The sequence below is a fragment of the Pleurodeles waltl genome, chromosome 2_1 (assembly GCF_031143425.1).
Source record: "Pleurodeles waltl isolate 20211129_DDA chromosome 2_1, aPleWal1.hap1.20221129, whole genome shotgun sequence".
NCBI classification, from domain to species: domain Eukaryota; kingdom Metazoa; phylum Chordata; class Amphibia; order Caudata; family Salamandridae; genus Pleurodeles; species Pleurodeles waltl.
The window spans coordinates 681,916,124-681,935,713 of NC_090438.1; the positions used below are offsets into that span (position 1 = coordinate 681,916,124).

The following is a 19,590-nucleotide window of genomic DNA, read 5'->3' on the forward strand; positions in this document are numbered from 1 at the left end:
ACTACAATTTTTAGTAATTAGAGCATTTGTTTGGTGTGTACTTCTTTGTGTATTTTCTGCAAATTACTGTTTTAATGTTTGAAATTTAAATCGTACAAATTGCTTGGGGCCCCAGTCTTCCAGTAGCGATTCAGTGGGGGTCCTCAGGAGTCAAAAGGTTAGGAACCACTGTAGTACAGTACACTTGCAAAGCAATGGCCATAATCCCCACAAATATAGTAGGATTACAGAACATAAAGGAAGTAAATACTATGAAAAGATAACTTTCGAGAAATCTCTTCCCTACTGAGCCTTTGCTAATAAAAGTTAACATCTAATAGTCCTGCCATTCTAAGTGGTAGGATACCCTTACTCCCAAGGCCAGGACCAATATGCGAGAGCCCAAATTATAATAAGCCAGTGCTATGGAAGAGAAACGAGATCCCTGAATGTAAATATGTGTGCTCATCTGTCTCAAAGAGCTGAAAGAGTGCTTATTTTATTGTTTCCCTGTGGAAACACAATAAGGTGTTCTCGTAATTTCTGATAAAGTGTGTGAAGAATCACATGAGAATTATTACAGTGTTACATCCGAATATAGATATGGAAAAACACTTTGGGGGTTATTCTAACTTTGGAGGAGGTGTTAATCCGTCCCAAAAGTGACGGAAAAGTGACAGATTTACCACCAGCCGTATTACGAGTCCATTATATCCTATGGAACTCGTAATACGGCTGGTGGTATATCTGTCACTTTAGGGACGGATTAACACTCCTCCAAAGTTAGAATAACCCCCTTTGTCTCATCTACACACTATGCCGTATATCACAATAATTAGTAATGGCAATAGGTGTGGCTTTAAAGGAATACTGAATGGTAATGTGAAGCAATACAAGTAAAATAGGATGGGATTGGATATGTATTTGTGTGTAAGCAAAGAACTGTAGAATAATATTGGTGTATTCCTTACAGGGACGGAACACGTTGGCTGGGCAGGATTTTGTTACCAATAAAGTTGATTTTTGATACTGAAGTATGGCTCCCATCTAATGATGATTTAATAGAAGAAGAACTTTTGCTTCAGCTTGGATATGGATCATCTTTTGGATATGTTGCACTTCTAGAACAAGGACAATTCATCTCATGAACTGTGGCGTTCCCTTTTCTTTGTTAGTACCATTTTTTAGTATTATTGTTGAGTTTATTCAGTGAACATAGTACAATCAATGCAAGATACAATAAACGTGTACATGCCTGTGGAAAGATAAAACTCATTAAGAGACAGATCTTACATACCCCCAGTATAAAGTTTCACATTTTGCTAAGTACATTGCAATTATTATAAGCTACTTAGCACTATTCACCAGGTTATAATATAAGACGTTTGTAATAAGGTATGTTTTCAGGCAATGCCTGCCCTGTACCTCTCTCTAGTTCCATTATTCTGAGATATATTTTCTAGTTCATACGCTCGCGAATGGCTTTGTATATAAAAGTGTGACCCTTTTTAGGAAGTAGTGACTAAAGTTTATAAATTTAAAGCTGCAGATATTACCAGCTTACTATATCAAAAGCCTCTTTGTTACCTAATGATACCAGGGCTAGCTCTTCGGCACTGATCTCCGCCTCATTCATCACACTGGCCAGTCGCCTAATATTTAATTCAATGCACCTGCCTGGTATAAAACCACTGTGGTCAGTATACACCAGGTCCTCACCAACACCCTGCAACAGCTACTCCAATATTTTAGCCAATATTTTATAATAGGAATTTAACACTGACAAAGACCTATATGCCCAACAATATGTCGGGTCCTTACCTTGTTTCAGTAAGAGTATGATCACTACTTCTCTTATCATTTTAGGAAGCTCACCCCGTGTAAGGGTTTCCTGATACACTACTAGGAGCTTTTCAGGCAATAAACCCGGAAACAACTGGTATCATTGAGCCGGCCAGCTGACTGGTCCAAGGCTTTTAGCTGTTTTCAAATCAGCTATTACCGCTTGAACTACAGCCTGTGTGATCAGTTCTTCCAATTAATCACATTGCTCATAGGATAATTTACAAGGCGACTGCGTTTGTCGTAATGGATGTTCCACCTCAAAATAAGCACTATTGAGTAAGGTAAACAAAATCTTGAAAATTAAATGCTGGTAGTGGTCACCTGTATTCTAATGTATTGAGATGTGGAACTCTTATTGCCCAAGGAAAAAGTCATATTGTTTGGGATCAGTGACGACAAGTTTTAATGTTTAATTTACTCACTGGACAAACCGGTTGAACTCCGTGTAACACAAAACGTTTGGCTAGCAAAGTCTGCAGTGCCGGCCTGTATGTTTCAAAGAGGACTGTCTGCAACTAAAAGCAAAATTTGAATCCATAGGCATAAGTTGTTCAGACGTGTACATATGGATCATTAATATTAACGTTATGCCTATTAGGGTGAGCGCTCCAAGAAAGTGCAGTGAGAGCAGTTTGTATTACTGACACTTGTACCAGAGCAAAAAATGTGTACGTTTGAAAACTTCAACAACTTCTCGATTCTACTTATGATGCTCCCAAAGTGCCGCCTGAAAAATTGCAAATACTTGCAGAAGCATGAAAGCAAGACTGGCGAGCGCTTGCATTCATGTACAAATGTAAACTGCAACTTTTGATTACGTTTTATGCAACTTTAAATAATGTCTCTGGGAGATCATTTAGTACAATGTGTTTGATGCATGACAGTACTTGAATAGAATAATTATAATGGCCAATCTGTGCAAAACCATTATGGGTAAGCTGAAAATAAATTAGGAGACAAATTCTTACAGGAAGTCATAAAAGAGCACCTGAGGGTACACGCCCTTGTCATGGTGAAGACTTGCATCATTCAGGACTTCACACAAATTCAGAGCAGTAGGCCAGGGAACTGTATTTCTGTACGTTTTTGAGAGTTACGTTATTACACGAGCAAATATAAGCATGTATATTTGCCAATGCAAAACTCAGCTAAGCAACTGCAAATTTACTTTCCCTACACCTCGTTTTTCCCACACTCTGGAAAAGGTTTTACTCCTGCCTTGTCAAGAGTAAGTTTCCCGCCTTTTTATGTCTTGCCTAACAGAGCGCAAGAGCAGTTGCTGCAAGTAATATTGTAAACAGTAATGAGCTTGGAGCCCACCCATTATTTACCATTTGCCGGCTGAACTGTTATTCTTGTAGCTGCCTCGTAATTGGTCACTATGGGCCAGATGTATCAAACTCACATTTTGCATTCCCTAAATAGTTAACTTTAAGAAATCGCTATTTAGGGAAAGCAAAATGCTATTTAACAAAATAGCAATTCCCTAATAGCGATTTCTTAATATTAGCAATCGCTATTAGGGATTGCAGCTCCATTCGTTTCTATGGGCATAAAGGCTCATATGTACGAATAGTTTTGCATTTTCTAATTTGCTCTTTCCTTGTAGGAATTAGCAAATTAGGAAATGAGAAACCAAGAGTGTCTAGGGCCTAGGGCCCTCCTTGATGCACCCCAAAAAACAATTGTACACATTTAAAGTGCACACAAGCCCGCCTCACTCCAACCCACTCCACTCAATCTATCCTAATCTACCTGACTGCACTCCAGTCTACCCGACAACACTCCAATGCACCACAATCTACCAGACAACATTCCAATACACCACAATCTACCAGATGGCACTCCAATACACCCCAATCTACCAGACTGCACTCCTATCTATCCAAATCTACCACACTGCACTCCAATCTACCTCACTCCAATCTACCCCACCCCAAACTACCCCACTCCACACGACCCCAATCTACAGCACACAATCAGAATCTTAGCTTAATTACCCCACTCCACACTATCCCAAACTACCTCAGTCAACCCAGCTCCACTCAACCCTTCCCAATCTACCAGACTCCACTCCAATCTACCCCAGTCTACCAGACAGCACTCCAATACACCCTAATCTGCCAGACTGCACTCCATTCTACCCACATCTACCACATTCCACTCCAATCTACCCTACCCCAGTCTACTCCAATCTACCCCACTAAAATTTACCCCATTTCACTCCAATCTACTCCACTCCAATCCACCCCAATCTACCCAAATCCACCCCACTCTATCCACTTCAGCCCACTCTAGACCAACCTACTTCACTCCAATCTACTCCAATCCAATCCACCTCACTCCAATCTACTCTACCCCAATCTACTCTACCCCAATCTACTCTACCCCAATCTACTCTACCCCAATCTACTCTACCCCAATCTACTCTACCCCAATCTACTCTACCCCAATCTACTCTACCCCAATCTACTCTACCCCAATCTACTCTACCCCAATCTACTCTACCCCAATCTACTCCACCACACTCTACTCCACCACACTCTACTCCACCACACTCTACTCCACCACACTCTACTCCACCACACTCTACTCCACCACACTCTACTCCACCACACTCTACCCCACCACACTCTACCCCACTACAATCTACCCTGCTCCACTACAATCTACCTCACGCCAATCTACCCCACTCTTCCCAAATCTATCCCAATTCAATCTACCTCACTCCACTCTACCCCAATCGAGTCCACTCCAGTCTACCCCACCCCATTCTACTAATGTCTAACCATGCTGAACTGCAGCCACAATGGTGTCCAACATGTCTAAAACACATTGCCAAACCAATTGCTCTTGCATAGGTGAGACCTATTGGTTTTGCCAAAGCTTGTTCAATGTGGGAAAAGATGAGAGCATAGTTGGTGGGTCATCCTTAAATATGTATGTGGGTATGCACTGGCTCACAAGGCATTCAGATCCTCATACTACCAATTTCTGCCCTGCATATTGATTTGCAGGAAGGAGTCAACATCACAGCCTTGCCAGAATAGAAACTCTCATACAATATGAGCCCCATTACAGAGCAACACGTAGAATTATGTTGGACATTGGTGCATATTATATAAAGTAACAGCGTCCAACCAGGTGTTGTTCAAACTTAGCAACAAAACATTTATGTAAGGTATTATCAATAATGTCTTAACTGTCCAAAGGAGGCATATCATTCTTATCCCTCAGAGCCTCTAGCATTGCTTCCCACACATTCACATTCAGCAGTTTCCTTTATATGTGATGTACATATTGCCATTTTACCTTTTCCGTCAGCCAATCCAGTAGGCGAGGAGGGCTTGAGGACTTCCAAACCATAGCTATTTATTGTAATACTGGTATAAAGACTAGGTCAATACACCTAGCTTTGAGTTTAGCACCCTTACTCCCAAGCCCCAGAACGCATCTCATTAGGTGTAATACTACAGCCTTTCCAGTTACGGCCAACAGCACATCCACCACCCTCTGCCACAATATCAATCTGACACACCATCAAAACATATGCAGTAGATCTGCATTGCAGCACCAAGGACATACATCTCTTGTTTTTGGGTAAATCCTATGCGGTCTGTAAACCCAATGGAGTATCAATTTCACTGTCACTTTTCTTGAAATGGTTGATGGATATTCAAGGGCTCTGGTCCACTCCTCTAATGTGAACTGTATAAGCAAGTTGAAAGCTCCATTTCTAGAATATCGTAGTCTGTGATATCTTTGGCTCTTTTTCTGGATTACCTATAAACTGGCACACATCTTGTATCTACCCTCTAGCGGAACGGGAGCCCAGGGAAATATGGTGCATCCGGTTCCCATCGAGGAGCAGGGGTTTAGCTACCTGGGTCTCTGCGTGACCAGGGGTCGTCAGCTCTTTTATGATAATAATTTCCACAGGCTGCTGAGTGACTATAGGAGGGACGTGGGCTGCTGGAGTAGACTACCACTGTCTTTGTTTGGACAAGCAGTGCTCTACAGAATGATATAGTGGCCTAAATTTCTGTACACCCGGCAGAATTCCCTTTATGAGGCAGCTTTCTCAAACAAATGGCGGCCATGACAAGGCTGTTACTGTGGGATGTCTGAGCCCCCAGAATTAGGATGTCTGTATTGGCTAGGGAAATATTTGGTGGTGGTATTGCTCTCCCGGGCCGCCATCTATATTACTGTGTGACTCAGTTAGTCATCATCAATAACTGGTAGTTAACAGAGCAGAAGGATCCCTCCTTGGCGGTGAATAGGAGAGCAATGGAGCCGGGGAGCTATAATAGGAAGCTATATGGTAAGGGGAATTTGAAACTGTTGTCTTCCCACACCGCCATAGTGATTGGGACCTGGAGAAGAGCCATGAAGCATATTAGATAGCAGGGCATCCATACTTTGTAAATGCCCCCTGGGATGCCGAAGCATTGCCACCACTGCAAGGAATCAGGGGGCAGGGTTTGGTGGGGGTTGAGGGGGAGAAGGAGTTTGGGATCTCCTGTGGATTTCGAAGCCGGATGACTATGGACATGTGGTCTACTGGGGGGTCTCCTTTTTGAGGCACTTCAGGTGGAGCATGCATTGGCAGGGAGTCAATATTTGCGATACTTGCAAATCAGATGCCTCCTCTTTGGTTGTATAGGCTGAGGTGAACCCAGAGGAGAGCTCCCTAGAGTTTAAAGTACTGTGCGCACCACTACACAGGCACGCCATATCAGCGGTATATAACACATTGCTAGCTAATGGCACCCCGCCACTCTGAGTCGGGAGGGGGATATTTGCAGATTGGAAGATGATGAGTCGGGGAAGGCATTCATGTACCCCGGGGAGGAAGCGCTACGGGCAGACTTTTGGTGAATCCCGCTCAAAATACTCCATCAGGCATATTTCACGAGGACACAGCTTTTCACTGATCAGACAGGTGCATGAGGGGATGCACTAGGTGTAATATAGGAAAGACATCCTTAGGAATGTGTGACTACAGGGTCTGCCTACCTCTAGATACATATGAAGCTAAGGAGAAGCTTACCTAATATACTTTCACAGGAGATTTTCCTGACCTGAAGCATAAACAGAGATTTTAAATTACGACTACAGCACAAGTTCATGAGTAGTAGTGAGCATGTGCACACCAATAGGGAACAGGTACATAAGATTAGGGATCACTTGGTCCTGAAGAAAGTAATTTGACCCACAGGGGCAACAAAGACTTTGACTGAAACGTGTAGACTGTAGATGGGGGAGATCATAACGCTCTCGCTCACATCAAATCTTGTATTGAACCTTACCTAAGAAAGAATCCCAGGACTGAATTTTTCCTTTTGGGGTAGGGAAAACTTAAGGTAATTTTAACTATCAAGATCCTTAAACATCAATAACCTGCTCTGCTGTAAACCAGGCGTCGAAGCACGCCCAGATGCACCAGGTGTCTCGGTGGGATCTCTTATGATGAAGCATGGCACTATCTGATGTTAGTGGGTGAGGGTTCTTCTAAAAACTAAATAGGAGCCACTCCTTCATCTGATCAAAAGGTTTTACAGGTTATAGAAAGCAGGCTCTCTCTTTGTGACTGTTTTGATGAATTTGGGAGGTGGAGCGAGACCACTTTCCTTTCACCCTCCTGTTATATGTAGACAATACCCTGATCATCCACTCAATCAACAAACAATATCAAGTTTACCATTAAAATATTTTGCCTAGATTATAGAATTTCACTTTATTTAGACATCCGTGCTTATCTCTAGCATCCTTTCCAGTTTGTTCAAAACTTTGCCACCAGTCTCATCTCTGGCTTTCTCTTCATACTCCTGTTAGCATCCATTTGAAGATTCTTCATTGCCTCCTCATCTGCAAATGTTCTATTTTAAAGACACTGTTATTGTTTATTGGGCTCTTAATATCAGTTAGTCGATCTATCAGAGGTAGAGGTTCCTTCTATATCATCCCTCGTGAAATTTACATTACACCACAGAAATTGTGCTTGTGCTGTATGTTTTAGGTGAACCATTCTTGTAGGCCACTCCTTCCCTTTCCTAGCTACTGAGCATTGGAATTCCCTTCAGCTCCCTATCCGGAACATTTCAGATTAACGTCTCTGCAAAAGATTTGTAATCTGGCTGTATTAGTTGGCCTTATAATTCCCTATTCCTTTCAGTCTTATCATTTTGCACCATAACAACATTTTGGGTTATCAGTCACACTATATACATCTATTCTATGTGAAGTAACATGGTGGATATGAAGAATTTCACCTATATCTTTTTTGACACAGCTGTCAGCCCTACTTTGGAACTAAACATGGGATACCTTCTGTGAAGTGGGGCAAGTCGTGTGTATGGCAGCAAATAAGTCACAGCAATAAATCTACCATGTACTTGAAAGTATCCTGTACTCCTCCCACATTTTGGGTTTCCTCCCACCTTTGAGCCTGGTAAAAATGCCCTTAAGGCCCCATCACTAATCCAGTCCTGTAAGCATGCACCTAAGCAGAATGTGCATTTGTGTAGCATAAGCAACGTGCACTCTGCACGTGCCTGGAAAGTTCAGTGGAATTGTGGGTGCTTCCAATTTTAGAAGCAGAGATGTGGTCATGAAAATTCAATGAAAATAGGTCAAACACCCACGCAGTCATAATTTCATGCCTAAAGCCATTTTGCTTTACATGCAACACCATTATGTCAACATACTTTATATGTGAACGATCAATACATAAGACACGAGTAGAGTGAAAGACGACATTGCAAAGTACAGCATGGTATTGAATGAAAATGCATTATAAAAACAACAGCACTACAGTTGTATAGTGTGTGTTCTTACAGGCTTAGGGAGTTAGCCAAGTATTAGCAAATTACAATAATATACATCTTTCACATAGTTTGCATGCATTTCAACCTCTATAGCATACACATTTACTAGTGCCCACAAGAACGGAGGAAAGTGCATTTCTACAACTTGCAGAAATTATATATCACTCACTGTAAATACAACAGTAATTTCCTTTAGATACAAGGCGTGCCCCAATAGAGAGACACCTAAAGCCACTAGATGGGTCAGTGGCAATTTTATGTGTGAGTTGTGTGTGGCAGCGTGCAGTGTGTGGGGCGGTGTGTGGTTTGTGTCAAGAGAACACAAAAAATAATGATGCCTGTGCCTATGCCACCAGAGATTCAAACTAAGTGGAACTGGACCATAAAATCCCCATCTCTTAAGTCTCCAAAATAACTTGAAAATAAACCTCAGACCATACCAGAGACGACCAGGAAAGATATGATGGGGTCACCAACGTGCACAAGGGTGACTAGGAATTTCACTGCTCATCCACTTCAATAGTGATCTATGTCAGAAACTCAAAAATGTATGGGTGCACTGCTCGAGTGGTCAGTACACTCAGCTATACAATTATTTCAGTGGTGTGCACTGGAGTTTTGTGAGAAGCTTACAGAGCAGTTTATAAGTGGGAAATGGCTATGATTATGTCTACTACAGTAATAACAGGGAAAATGTGTCTACATTCATGGTTACTTTCAGCAGTTGCGGTAAATTTACCTCTGCGTTGTTAATGTAGATCAGCATATTATACACGTATGCGGAAATGATAACTTGGTGTTTCCCCTGGTGGAAACTTTTCTTATTATGTAGCCAGGTGCTTTTACCCCATAGAAAAAAGGTTTGGGGAGTAAAGTAACCTTATCAATTATTCCTAAGTAATTTTGAAACTTCTAAGTAAAAGCTGTTGTGCTACTGGCTTGGGGGGGGGGGGTCCTAAAATAATAAAATTAAATATAAAATAGATAATCTACTCGTCAAACTCCATTTTTAAAGGTACGTAGAACAGAATGTACCACTCATTTTAGTCAAAGGCTTTCTGAATGCCAAACGTATGAGTTGTTTCCAATATATTATGGATAAATTGTGTGACACTGCCAAACACACAAGTTAGAAAAAAGTGGATCAACTGACCAATCAGTTAAGCACCGCTTTGGTAGAACCTGTACAACTCCAATGGCCATTATCTTCACTAGCACTTTGAAAAGTACATCATGTGGGTCCATGATTGGAGTGTTCAACGTAAAGCTCAGTCAACTTATGCCATTTGTTTGCTCTGTTAAAATAATAGTCATTTGCTCACACACTTTTTTTTTTCCACACACAGTTACTGAAACTATAAATGCTGTTTTGTGTTCCTTAAAACAGAATCCAGTTGAAAATAAATTTTAGGGGGTCCAAGTACATTCTAAACACAGAAATAATTTCATGCTTAAAGGGTGAGGCATACAAAAATTCCTGGAGAACAACATGATGTGTACCTGAAGCAGAGACGCATGGCCTTTAAATAAAATTACAGAGGTTGTTTATTCCACTTTGATGAAAAATGCATTGTTGTTGTTCATTTATAGAATGACTAGCAAAACAACACAGAGCACAAGCATACCTGAATGAGGCACTTGCTGACGTCACTAGCACAAAGAGCTTTGTTGCAGCCCAGTGTTGGCAAGATCCAAGTGAAGCTCAGCAGGACAGCAGTAGTGAGAAGCACAAAGTAGAGTGGCCTCATGATCTATGGCCTTGGTCAACTTAACCAACTTTCAACAGCTGAAAAATAAATTTGAGATAAGATTAATTGGAACTGGACTATTTCAAGCTCTTGATGCTTTCTCCAAGCATGTCTGATGTTTTGTTACTTTATCAACTTCAAGAAGCTGTATGACTCTTGGAGGTCTTGAGGTCTGCCCTGCATACTGCTACAAATTTGTATGTAAAGTTGGCCACATTTTAGCAAAATTACTCAAAAGTCTTTTATGGATTCTGACCAGATAGTTCTCTACACCATTCTGATCAAATCTCATTGCAGGAGAAGGATACATTCTTTATAACAATAAAAATTACACTGTCAATCCTGCAGTAAATGCATCAAAAGGGGATCCTTCTTAACAGAAGTGTTTTTTTTTTTTAAGTGTGTGGGGGGGGGGGTGTCTAGTGAGAGGGTGGGGTAGGGGTTTCTTAGATGCCCGTCACTGGTTCTGCCGACTAAAGGGATTGATACTAAGACTACCTCGTCTTCATTCCATTTTATGCCTCTTTCTTCCACCACCCTAAACGTCCTGTCTCCATCTCATTCTTGCCTGTTCTTTTTCTTCACTGATTTATCCCTTTGTTGCTGTTTTCCTTCCTAAATCCTCCTCTTTCTTTATTCCTTTTCTGCCTTTTGCTTTCCTGTTCTGGGCCCACGACGGATGATGAAAAACAAGTCCCTGTCCACATACATCACTGTTGGTGGTCACCTACAACCACGGATACAAATTAAGAACTGCTTTGAAGTGAACTGCCTATGAACCCTTTTGTGTGAATGCTGGGTTACACGGCTACATCCACACTTCTAGAACTGCATCCAAGTAATTAACTACTGCCCATCCCTAGCTTGACCGCCGAGCCCAAGGCCCCCTCAACAGAGAAATACCCTTTTGCTTTGTCACCATCACTAAAGATACAAGTATTGCTAGAGCTGGGCTGTAGGTCACACAGACTCTGATGCAGCAGGCACCCTCTTCAGTACATGCAGGCATTTTTGAACGACACACTAACAGGATAGTGATCTTTGTGTACACGGCATCCTGTGCGCAGGACAGGCAGTGCTCACAGCTAGCAAAGTTAAGGCCTTTGTAGCTTCAGACTGCGCAGAGACATGGGGCAGGCTCTTGCATGGGAATGCATTAGATAAACAGAATTATGACTATAAAAACATTGATTTACCATAAGGTGTCAGAAGTCTGGTTATCAATGGGACTAAAAGTCTACATTAGACCAGAAGTGCTCACAGTCAAAAGCATGAAAGGACAAATATAAGTTTTAAATTAGACTGCAGCTACATTCCCACCCAACTCTGATTCACTCACACACACAAACACATACAGACACACACACTCACACACACAATGAGCTAAATATATTAGTAGAGAACGTAATATCCACGGAAGGGTGCAGAATGTGATTCAAATACTCAACATTTCAAATTTTTCTGAGGAGGTTAACAAAACGGTCTTCCTATTACTAATGAATAAACTGTCAACATACTTACTATTCAACATACATATTTTCATTTGTAAAGTGTTGTTACCAACAATAAAAACTGACTATTTTGTTTGTAAAGTTCGTTGAACCCACCATATAAAGCACTACACCTCAATATGTGGTATCCCCCAACATAAGTGCTTGTACTTCAACAAGGCGGCAAGGCAGCCTAAGGATACTCACAAATATTCTATTTATATTCTAAAAAATTCTTAATTTAAGAGGATGCAGCTGGCGACCTAAAGCAAGTAATTCAGTACATATCCGCTGGCATTCTTCGGGCTTTTTAATATAGTTATTAGGAGTTACAGCATCGCAAAATTATTTCACTTATCTGTTTATTATTTTTGCAACACATTAAAGGCACGAGTGTAGTTATTGCTTACACTTGAATGAATCATGTATTGTTTAACTATGAGGCTTGGATCAGTCAGTTTTAAAAAAAATTATACTTTCTTGCACAATGCCAGCACATAGACAAAACTTTGGGTGTGGTCAGGCCCCATACAGCTTTCACTCCATCTGCAAAATGGGTTCGAGGAGTGTCAAAGAATACACGAAACGTGCATTTTTTTTACAATGTATTTTGATATTTTTCACCAATAAATGTATATTTACAACAAAAAAATACATTTATGCCAACCACTTTGTTGAGAAGTTGTGATGCTATAATTGTGTTTGACCAATGACTTTGTTTCACCACTGCGCATATTAGTTGCTCAATGTTCACCAGTAGCACATTATATGTTGTGTTCAGTTTAGCTGCCTATTGGCTTTGACATGGCATTAGCAATTACATTCTGTATTCAGTTTAGCTGCCTATTGGCTTTGACATGGCATTAGCCATTACATTCTGTAATCAGTTTAGCTGCCTATTGGCTTTGACATGACATTTGATATTTAGGTTAGCTGCCTATTGGCTTTAATGTGGAGTTAGACATTGCAGTTGAGACATTGCAGATGAGCTGTGTTTTTCCAAGTTGTGTTTTTCCACAAGATGGACCAAGCTGTTTTCTTCACACCAGACCTTAGCTGATAAGAGCATGTAGATTTTGTGTTTACCTCGCAATCCAGTCTGAGAACGGGGAGCTCCGGAGAATTGGCCTCTCTCCAAGGTTCTTCGGCTCTCACACTGAGCTTGCTTTTAAGGATGACTCTGGGCTACAGTGAGGTAGATTAAATCTGCTTGACTTCAGACAGGAACTAGACGTCAGTTGCCTGTTTCCCGTTTGGGTAGAGAATCTCTTTCTCATCAACTTGCAGACCCCAGAAAGATGAAGCTGAGCTATAGGCCCTACAGTGATGAATTTTGACTTTTATGCTTTGCTTTGAAGTTATGCTATAATATAATCACCTATATTTGCTGTGTACATTGCAACCGAGAAGTACTTTGATATATTTTGCTTTCATTGCTGCGACTACTTTTGAACGTGTGCTTCCAAACTACTAATTTCATCTCTCAGGAACTTGTGGGTGGGGAATTAATAACAATAAATGTCTTCTTTAAACTCAGAAGTGCATTCCAGAGAGGTTCTGTAAGCTTGGTTATGAGATAAGAGGGAAAGCAGAACATTTTGGCTTAGTCATCAGTTTTCAGAGTCGGGAAATTGGAGATTTCTTAGTGCACAATTTAAAAGTGTAATTGTTTTTTTTTTTGTTTAGAGAATTACAGAAGCACAGCAGACCATGTTTGAAAATGCATGTGAAGTTAAACTGCCTGATGGTGCTGTGAGAAACATGTTTTCTTGCTGTGATAAAGCATATTTAGAAAATGTGCCTTTTGAAAGAAATGATGTTCCTTTTGTTTTTGACAGAAGGGTTTGGATACTTTTATCTGCATACAGAAAAATGCAGGAAGGATATAGGCAGTTAGAACATGAAAATAAGAATTTACGTGAGCGAATTAGCCAGAACACATTAATGCAAGATAATGCTAAAATCTATAAAACTGCTGTTTAAGAAGAATCTGGCTTTTCCCATTCCAGTAATGAGGGGGTTAAGACAGTTGTGAGCCAGCCTGAGCCTCAGTGTGAGCCGGGCATGGAACAAAATACCCCTCAGTTTTTGGCAGTTGAAGTGCATTCCTTAACTGATAACACTGAGAACAGAGCTCAGAATGTTATTTACAGACCGCTTCTGCAAAGAAAAATTAATTCGGACATGGCAGTAGTACCGTCGCAAAATGTGCAGTTACTGGCACAAGTAAAACAAAAGATTCTTACTATTTGCACAAAGCAAGAGACACCGAGTTTCAGGAGCTGGTTTGATTTTTGGAAACAGTATAGCCCTCATCTGAGTGAAATCTTAACACTTTGGTATAAAGTCACTAGGAAAAAATATAAGCAGCTGCGCGCTTTTAATTTGGCAAATTAAATAATTCAGACTTTAGGTTTCTGCGCAGTGCAAGAGGGAAACACTGACTTACATGTAAATCAGGAACAGGGGAAGACAAGAGTGCCCCTGGAACTTTGGAGTATGGAAACTGAAATATCAAGCATGCAGTGGGGGATGAGTTCACCTAAATCTCACAGTTTAGGACAGGCACAGGAAGCTAGTATCATACACTGGATCTGGTACATGCAAGACAGGGCTAGAGTCACTGCAGCCCTACATGAACAGGGGTTACATGCCCCTTTTCAGGATGAGGAGAGGGTGCAGGGAGTACCACAAGTAAAAGAGTCACCAGTGAAATTGAGTGCACCATTTGATTTTGTGTCCCCTGGGGATAAAAAGCATGTTTGTTTGACTGATGATTCATTGACTGAAGAGCTGTTTTCTAGCACAGGAGAAGGAACAGCGTTGTACAATGTGTGTCAGACTTTAAAGCAAGAGCTGCTTGAGATATGTCATTTTTACACTGATTCTTGGTTCACTGCCAATGGTTTAGCCGTTTGGTTTTCCACATGGCTTGTACATAACTGGTTCAATTCCCTTGCAGATGTTAAAGAGAAAAATTCAGAGTCTGAAGTGTACACCCAGAATTCTGACTTCGTGGGGATGGCTAAGTGGGTGCACCAGAAATGTGGACAGCTGGGAGAAAAAGCCACTTACAGGTGGGCAGAGATGAGAGAGATGCACATTCCCCTAAATCTGAAAATAAAACTGTGCAGCACGCACAAGAGCAATCTGTCCCACAAACAGTCACAGAGCAGTTGGGGAGAGAAAAGATACCAGGACAGATATGGCAAATTGATCAGGTTTTAGGGGGAGTGATTGCTGCAGATTACCTAGGAGAAATCAAAATTATGCTGATAACTAGAAAATAATCTGATTCATTCATACAAATTGGAGACAGAATGGCCCAACTTGTCAAAAATGCAGTGAATGGAGGTTTGGCAAAGAAGGAGTCTGCCCCAGCCCTTCTGACAGTGCAAAGAAAGGGAAGCTGTGGTGCAGCAGATAAAAACCTCAGTGCCAAGGTGTGGGTTGAATCCCCAAATGACCCTCCAGAACCTGCAGAAATCATAACAAAGGGCCCTAAAAACGTCCTGCTGATTATAAAACAGGGAAACGAAGAGGAAGGGCACATTTCAGATGACAAATGTTATTTGCAATAAAAGTCATACTTTTTTCTTTTGCAGATCCTACCACGTTTCGCCACTGACCATGAGTGTGCTGTGTGGTCTCCCTTCGGGTGTGTGCGTGTGGGGTCGGGGAAGGGACCGAACCCCCAACCTGAACCTGACTGGAGTAAAGTACAAGCACCAAGGATCCATTTTGCTCAAATGGCACCTTCAGTTCAAGTTCAACTTGTTTGATTACGTTCTTCCACTGGAACTAAGCAACCTTAACAGTTAACTGTCTGTGTTTTTTCGTGTGGAACTCAGACTTTCACTTACATTCCTGCAAACCTTTCAGGTGGACCGTGCACCTTTACATGAGTAGAACTCATGCTACATCAAATTGCTGTTTTAGAGACACTGTTCAATCAGTTATTATCCCAGTCAGAGTATATAAGTTTCAGTCTTTTCTGTGTAGATGTATCTGATGAGAAAGGTTATGAGATCAATATGTTAATCAACTTCCATTGCTTTACAGTGATTGCTTTTATCATTCAAATCTGATTTGCTTATAATGTTTTTTGTGTTGATGTTTTTGTTTGAAATAAGAGGTATGTGAAACAAAAATTCATTGGTCATAGGGTGGAATGTAATGCTATTAATTGTGTTTGACCAATGACTTTGTGTTTCACCACTGCGCATATTAGTTGCTCAATGTTCACCAGTAGCACATTACATGTTGTGTTCAGTTTAGCTGCCTATTGGCTTTAACATGGCATTAGCAATTACATTCTGTATTCAGTTTAGCTGCCCATTGGCTTTGACATGGCATTAGCCATTACATTCTGTATTCAGTTTAGCTTCCTATTTGGCTTTGACATGACATTTGATATTTAGGTTAGCTGCCTATTGGCTTTAACGTGGGATTAGACATTGCAGTTGAGACATTGCAGATAAGCTTTGTTTTTCCACAAATTGGACCAAGCTGTTTTCTTCACACCAGACCTTAGCTGATAAGAGCATGTAGATTTGGTGTTTACCTCGCAATCCAGTCTGAGAACGGGGAGCTCAGGAGAATTGGCCTCTTTCCAAGGTTCTTCGGCTCTCACACTGAGTTTGCTTTTAAGGATGACTCTGGGCTACGGTGAGGTAGATTAAATCTGCTTGACTTCAGACAGGAACTAGACGTCAGTTGCCTGTTTCCCGTTTGGGTAGAGAATCTCTTTCTCGCAGTTGACCGGAGTCATCAACTTGCAGACCCCAGAAAGATGAAGCTGAGCTATAGGCCCTACAGTGATGAATTTTGACTTTTATGCTTTGCTTTGAAGTTATGCTATAATACAATCACCTATATTTGCTGTGTACATTGCAACTGAGAAGTACTTTGATATATTTTGCTTTCATTGCTGCGACTACTTTTGAACGTGTGCTTCCAATCTACTAATTTCGTCACTTGTGGGTGGGGAATTAATAACAATAAATGTCTTCTTTAAACTCAGAAGTGCATTCCAGAGAGGTTCTGTAAGCTCGGTTATGAGATAAGATGGAAAGCAGAACAGAAGTCCTAAATTATACTTTTTTTTTTTTAAATGTTGCTCAAAATTGACCTTATCTCAAAATTATTTTGTACTAGTCCATCCATTGGGGACAAGGATACGCATTTTTTCAAGCTATAAAACTTCAGGGATATTTAAACGCCTATTAAAATATCTAGCGTAATAAAAAAAGATACATTCAGAAGAATGCAGAATGAGGTCTCATGGAGAGAGCTTCCCCGTTCATATTTACTTGTCTGTCATAGATGTTGTAGGGGTTCAGTGACATAAAAATAGTGATCCAACTTAAACACTGTTTAAAGAATTTTTATAAGCTGAATATTTCGAAAATCAAAAAGTTTCAGGTTAGACAGGAAAATAGCAACAAAACATAGCATGAAGGCCTTCCCTTTAAAATGTCTAACTTCCTCCCATTCTGTGACATAGTGATAGAGTGGAAACTAAAATCATGTACTTGTTTACCTAGGTTATGTGTAATGCAGAATCTCTCTGTGAAACTGAAATAGAACTTGTTTGGAAATTCTCTGTAGATGAGTTTCTAACTATATGCTGGTTCAACCCTTTCCAGAAATGCTTATACATTTTTCTTCACTATATGTCTCACCAATTATGGTGGTTTAATTGAAAAACCTTCAATCAGCTAACCCAGAGTTTAATACAATGTGGTGCATCAAGCGAGGTATTGTACACAGTTCCGTTCCTCCCTTCTCGCCCTCACATGTGATCATGCCGCTGACCACACCCATCTTACCTGAATGAGGAAACTGGGGGAGTGGCAAGGCCACACGGTCTGGCTGAGGGCTACTAGAGTAGGACAACTGATTCACTGCTCCAGAGGCACAAACCAACTTGGCAGCAGATTATCTCTTTCATGGGACTGGAAACAAAATGTCTCAAGAAGATGCACGAGTGTCTGGTGGGATTTTTCTTTTTTTTCTTTTTTTAAAATCAGATTTAGACTAACTCGTATGAATCATCAATTTGCCCTATCATGTGAAATCCTTAATAAGCCAATACAAAGCACAGCTTATCACCAAATGCCTTCTTCATGCCTGCCAAACTCCGACCAACCCTATTTCAAGGCAAGTCCGCATAATGTCCTGGTGCCATGCCCCAGCTGAGACGGAATCTTGCAAATGTGAGGGAGTTTGGAGACTCAAAAGTCCCCCAGGTCTAGGTACAAAACTTACTGGGGTAGTACTTAAAAGAGCTAGGTTCTACATCATGCCATTAGCCAACTTCCAAGTCTAAAATATTTGCTGGTGTTTTCTTCTCTCCTTGCATGTTTCACCTCTAGACAGAAAATAATATTTCTGGGTGGAAGAACAAACCGTTTAGTCGCATGTCTATGTACCTCAAAGCCTTGTTATCCCCTCAGATAACCAGTTCCTTTTATAAGATGGAGTATCTGAGCTCTGCAACCATCTGCCAAGTAAGCGCCTGTCCCCAACTTTAAATGTTTACACCATTATGCATCTTGTCGAAATTAGTGCTATTGTGAAAGCTGAATTAATTAATAATACATCTGCATTAATTAGTAACTAAGACTTGACATAAATTATACTAATATAGAGAAATCTAGTGTTTTGGAAAATGTGCCCTCCTAAGTAGCAACCATAATGTGTATGACACTAATAAAGAAATAATATTAACTGTCTAGAAATAAAATGCACAGATAGAATTAAATGTAATAGTGGACCATACTAATGTGTTAATTAAATGTATTTGCTTCCTTTTACTAGGCAGAGAGTAATTGTGAAATGATGGGCCTAGTCGACAAGGCCTCATGTTAAGCTTCATGGCATAAATAAATGTTTGTAAATGTTTTCTGTATCAGCAGAATTTACACTTGTTCTTTGTTCACACTGTGCTGACCAAATAGATTTGTAATGTTGCAACATTAAACTAGGTGATGTCAAACTTTCTTGTGAGAACTGTCTGCTGTAATGCGTTGTACTAGCTACAGATACATTTTTATCTTTGATGCATGAGAAGCTGAAGTTCCCAGGATACTACAATGGTTTCACTGACTGGAGTTATGATTGCAACTAAAAGGTTACCTGGCAAAACTGGTGATGGGAACAAGAGAAGAGGAGCCAATCATCGACGTGTGAAAGACTGTCTAATTATATCACACATTTAAGAATGAATGTGTATTGGTTCCACTGTGAACACACAATGTTCTGACCAATGACAGCATGAGAAATTACTTTGTGGATTTAACTTATCCTGACTGCTCTTACCAGGCGCAGCGCAGTTCCTAGTTTTTAGCCTCACCGTGTAGTTATTGCTGTTGTTAATGTTATTGATTATGTTGCCTTAGTTTGATGCCCTTTTTAAGTTGGTTCAGTTAATTTTAAAGCTCAATTGTGGTTGAGCCAATCCCCTTCACTTTCCCCTGCCGACGCTGACTAGACGGATGCCCCACTGACGAAGAAGTCTTTACTTGCTGATCCATTTGGAGAGGTATAACAAAATGAAATTGTCTTTGTTATAGATTTTGTTCTTTTCTTCTAGTTACCAACCACTATTTTTAGAGCAACAGCAAGATGTTTTCCAAATTAACTTTGTCAAATTTTTCTTTTGCATGAGAGCCCAAACATGCCAATCGAATTAGA

The 19,590-nt window shown here is 40.6% G+C and overlaps 1 protein-coding gene across 1 annotated transcript in view; it reads right to left on the reverse strand.

Annotated features, from left to right (window-relative positions):
* TWSG1 (twisted gastrulation BMP signaling modulator 1) overlaps nt 1-19,590 on the reverse strand; it is an 83,755-nt gene that overhangs the window by 46,396 nt on the left and 17,769 nt on the right. Inside the window, exon 2 of the mRNA XM_069216599.1 lies at nt 10,280-10,440. Coding sequence (XP_069072700.1) covers nt 10,280-10,402 — 123 coding nt within the window. The 5' untranslated portion in view covers nt 10,403-10,440. The remainder of the gene's footprint in view (nt 1-10,279; nt 10,441-19,590) is intronic.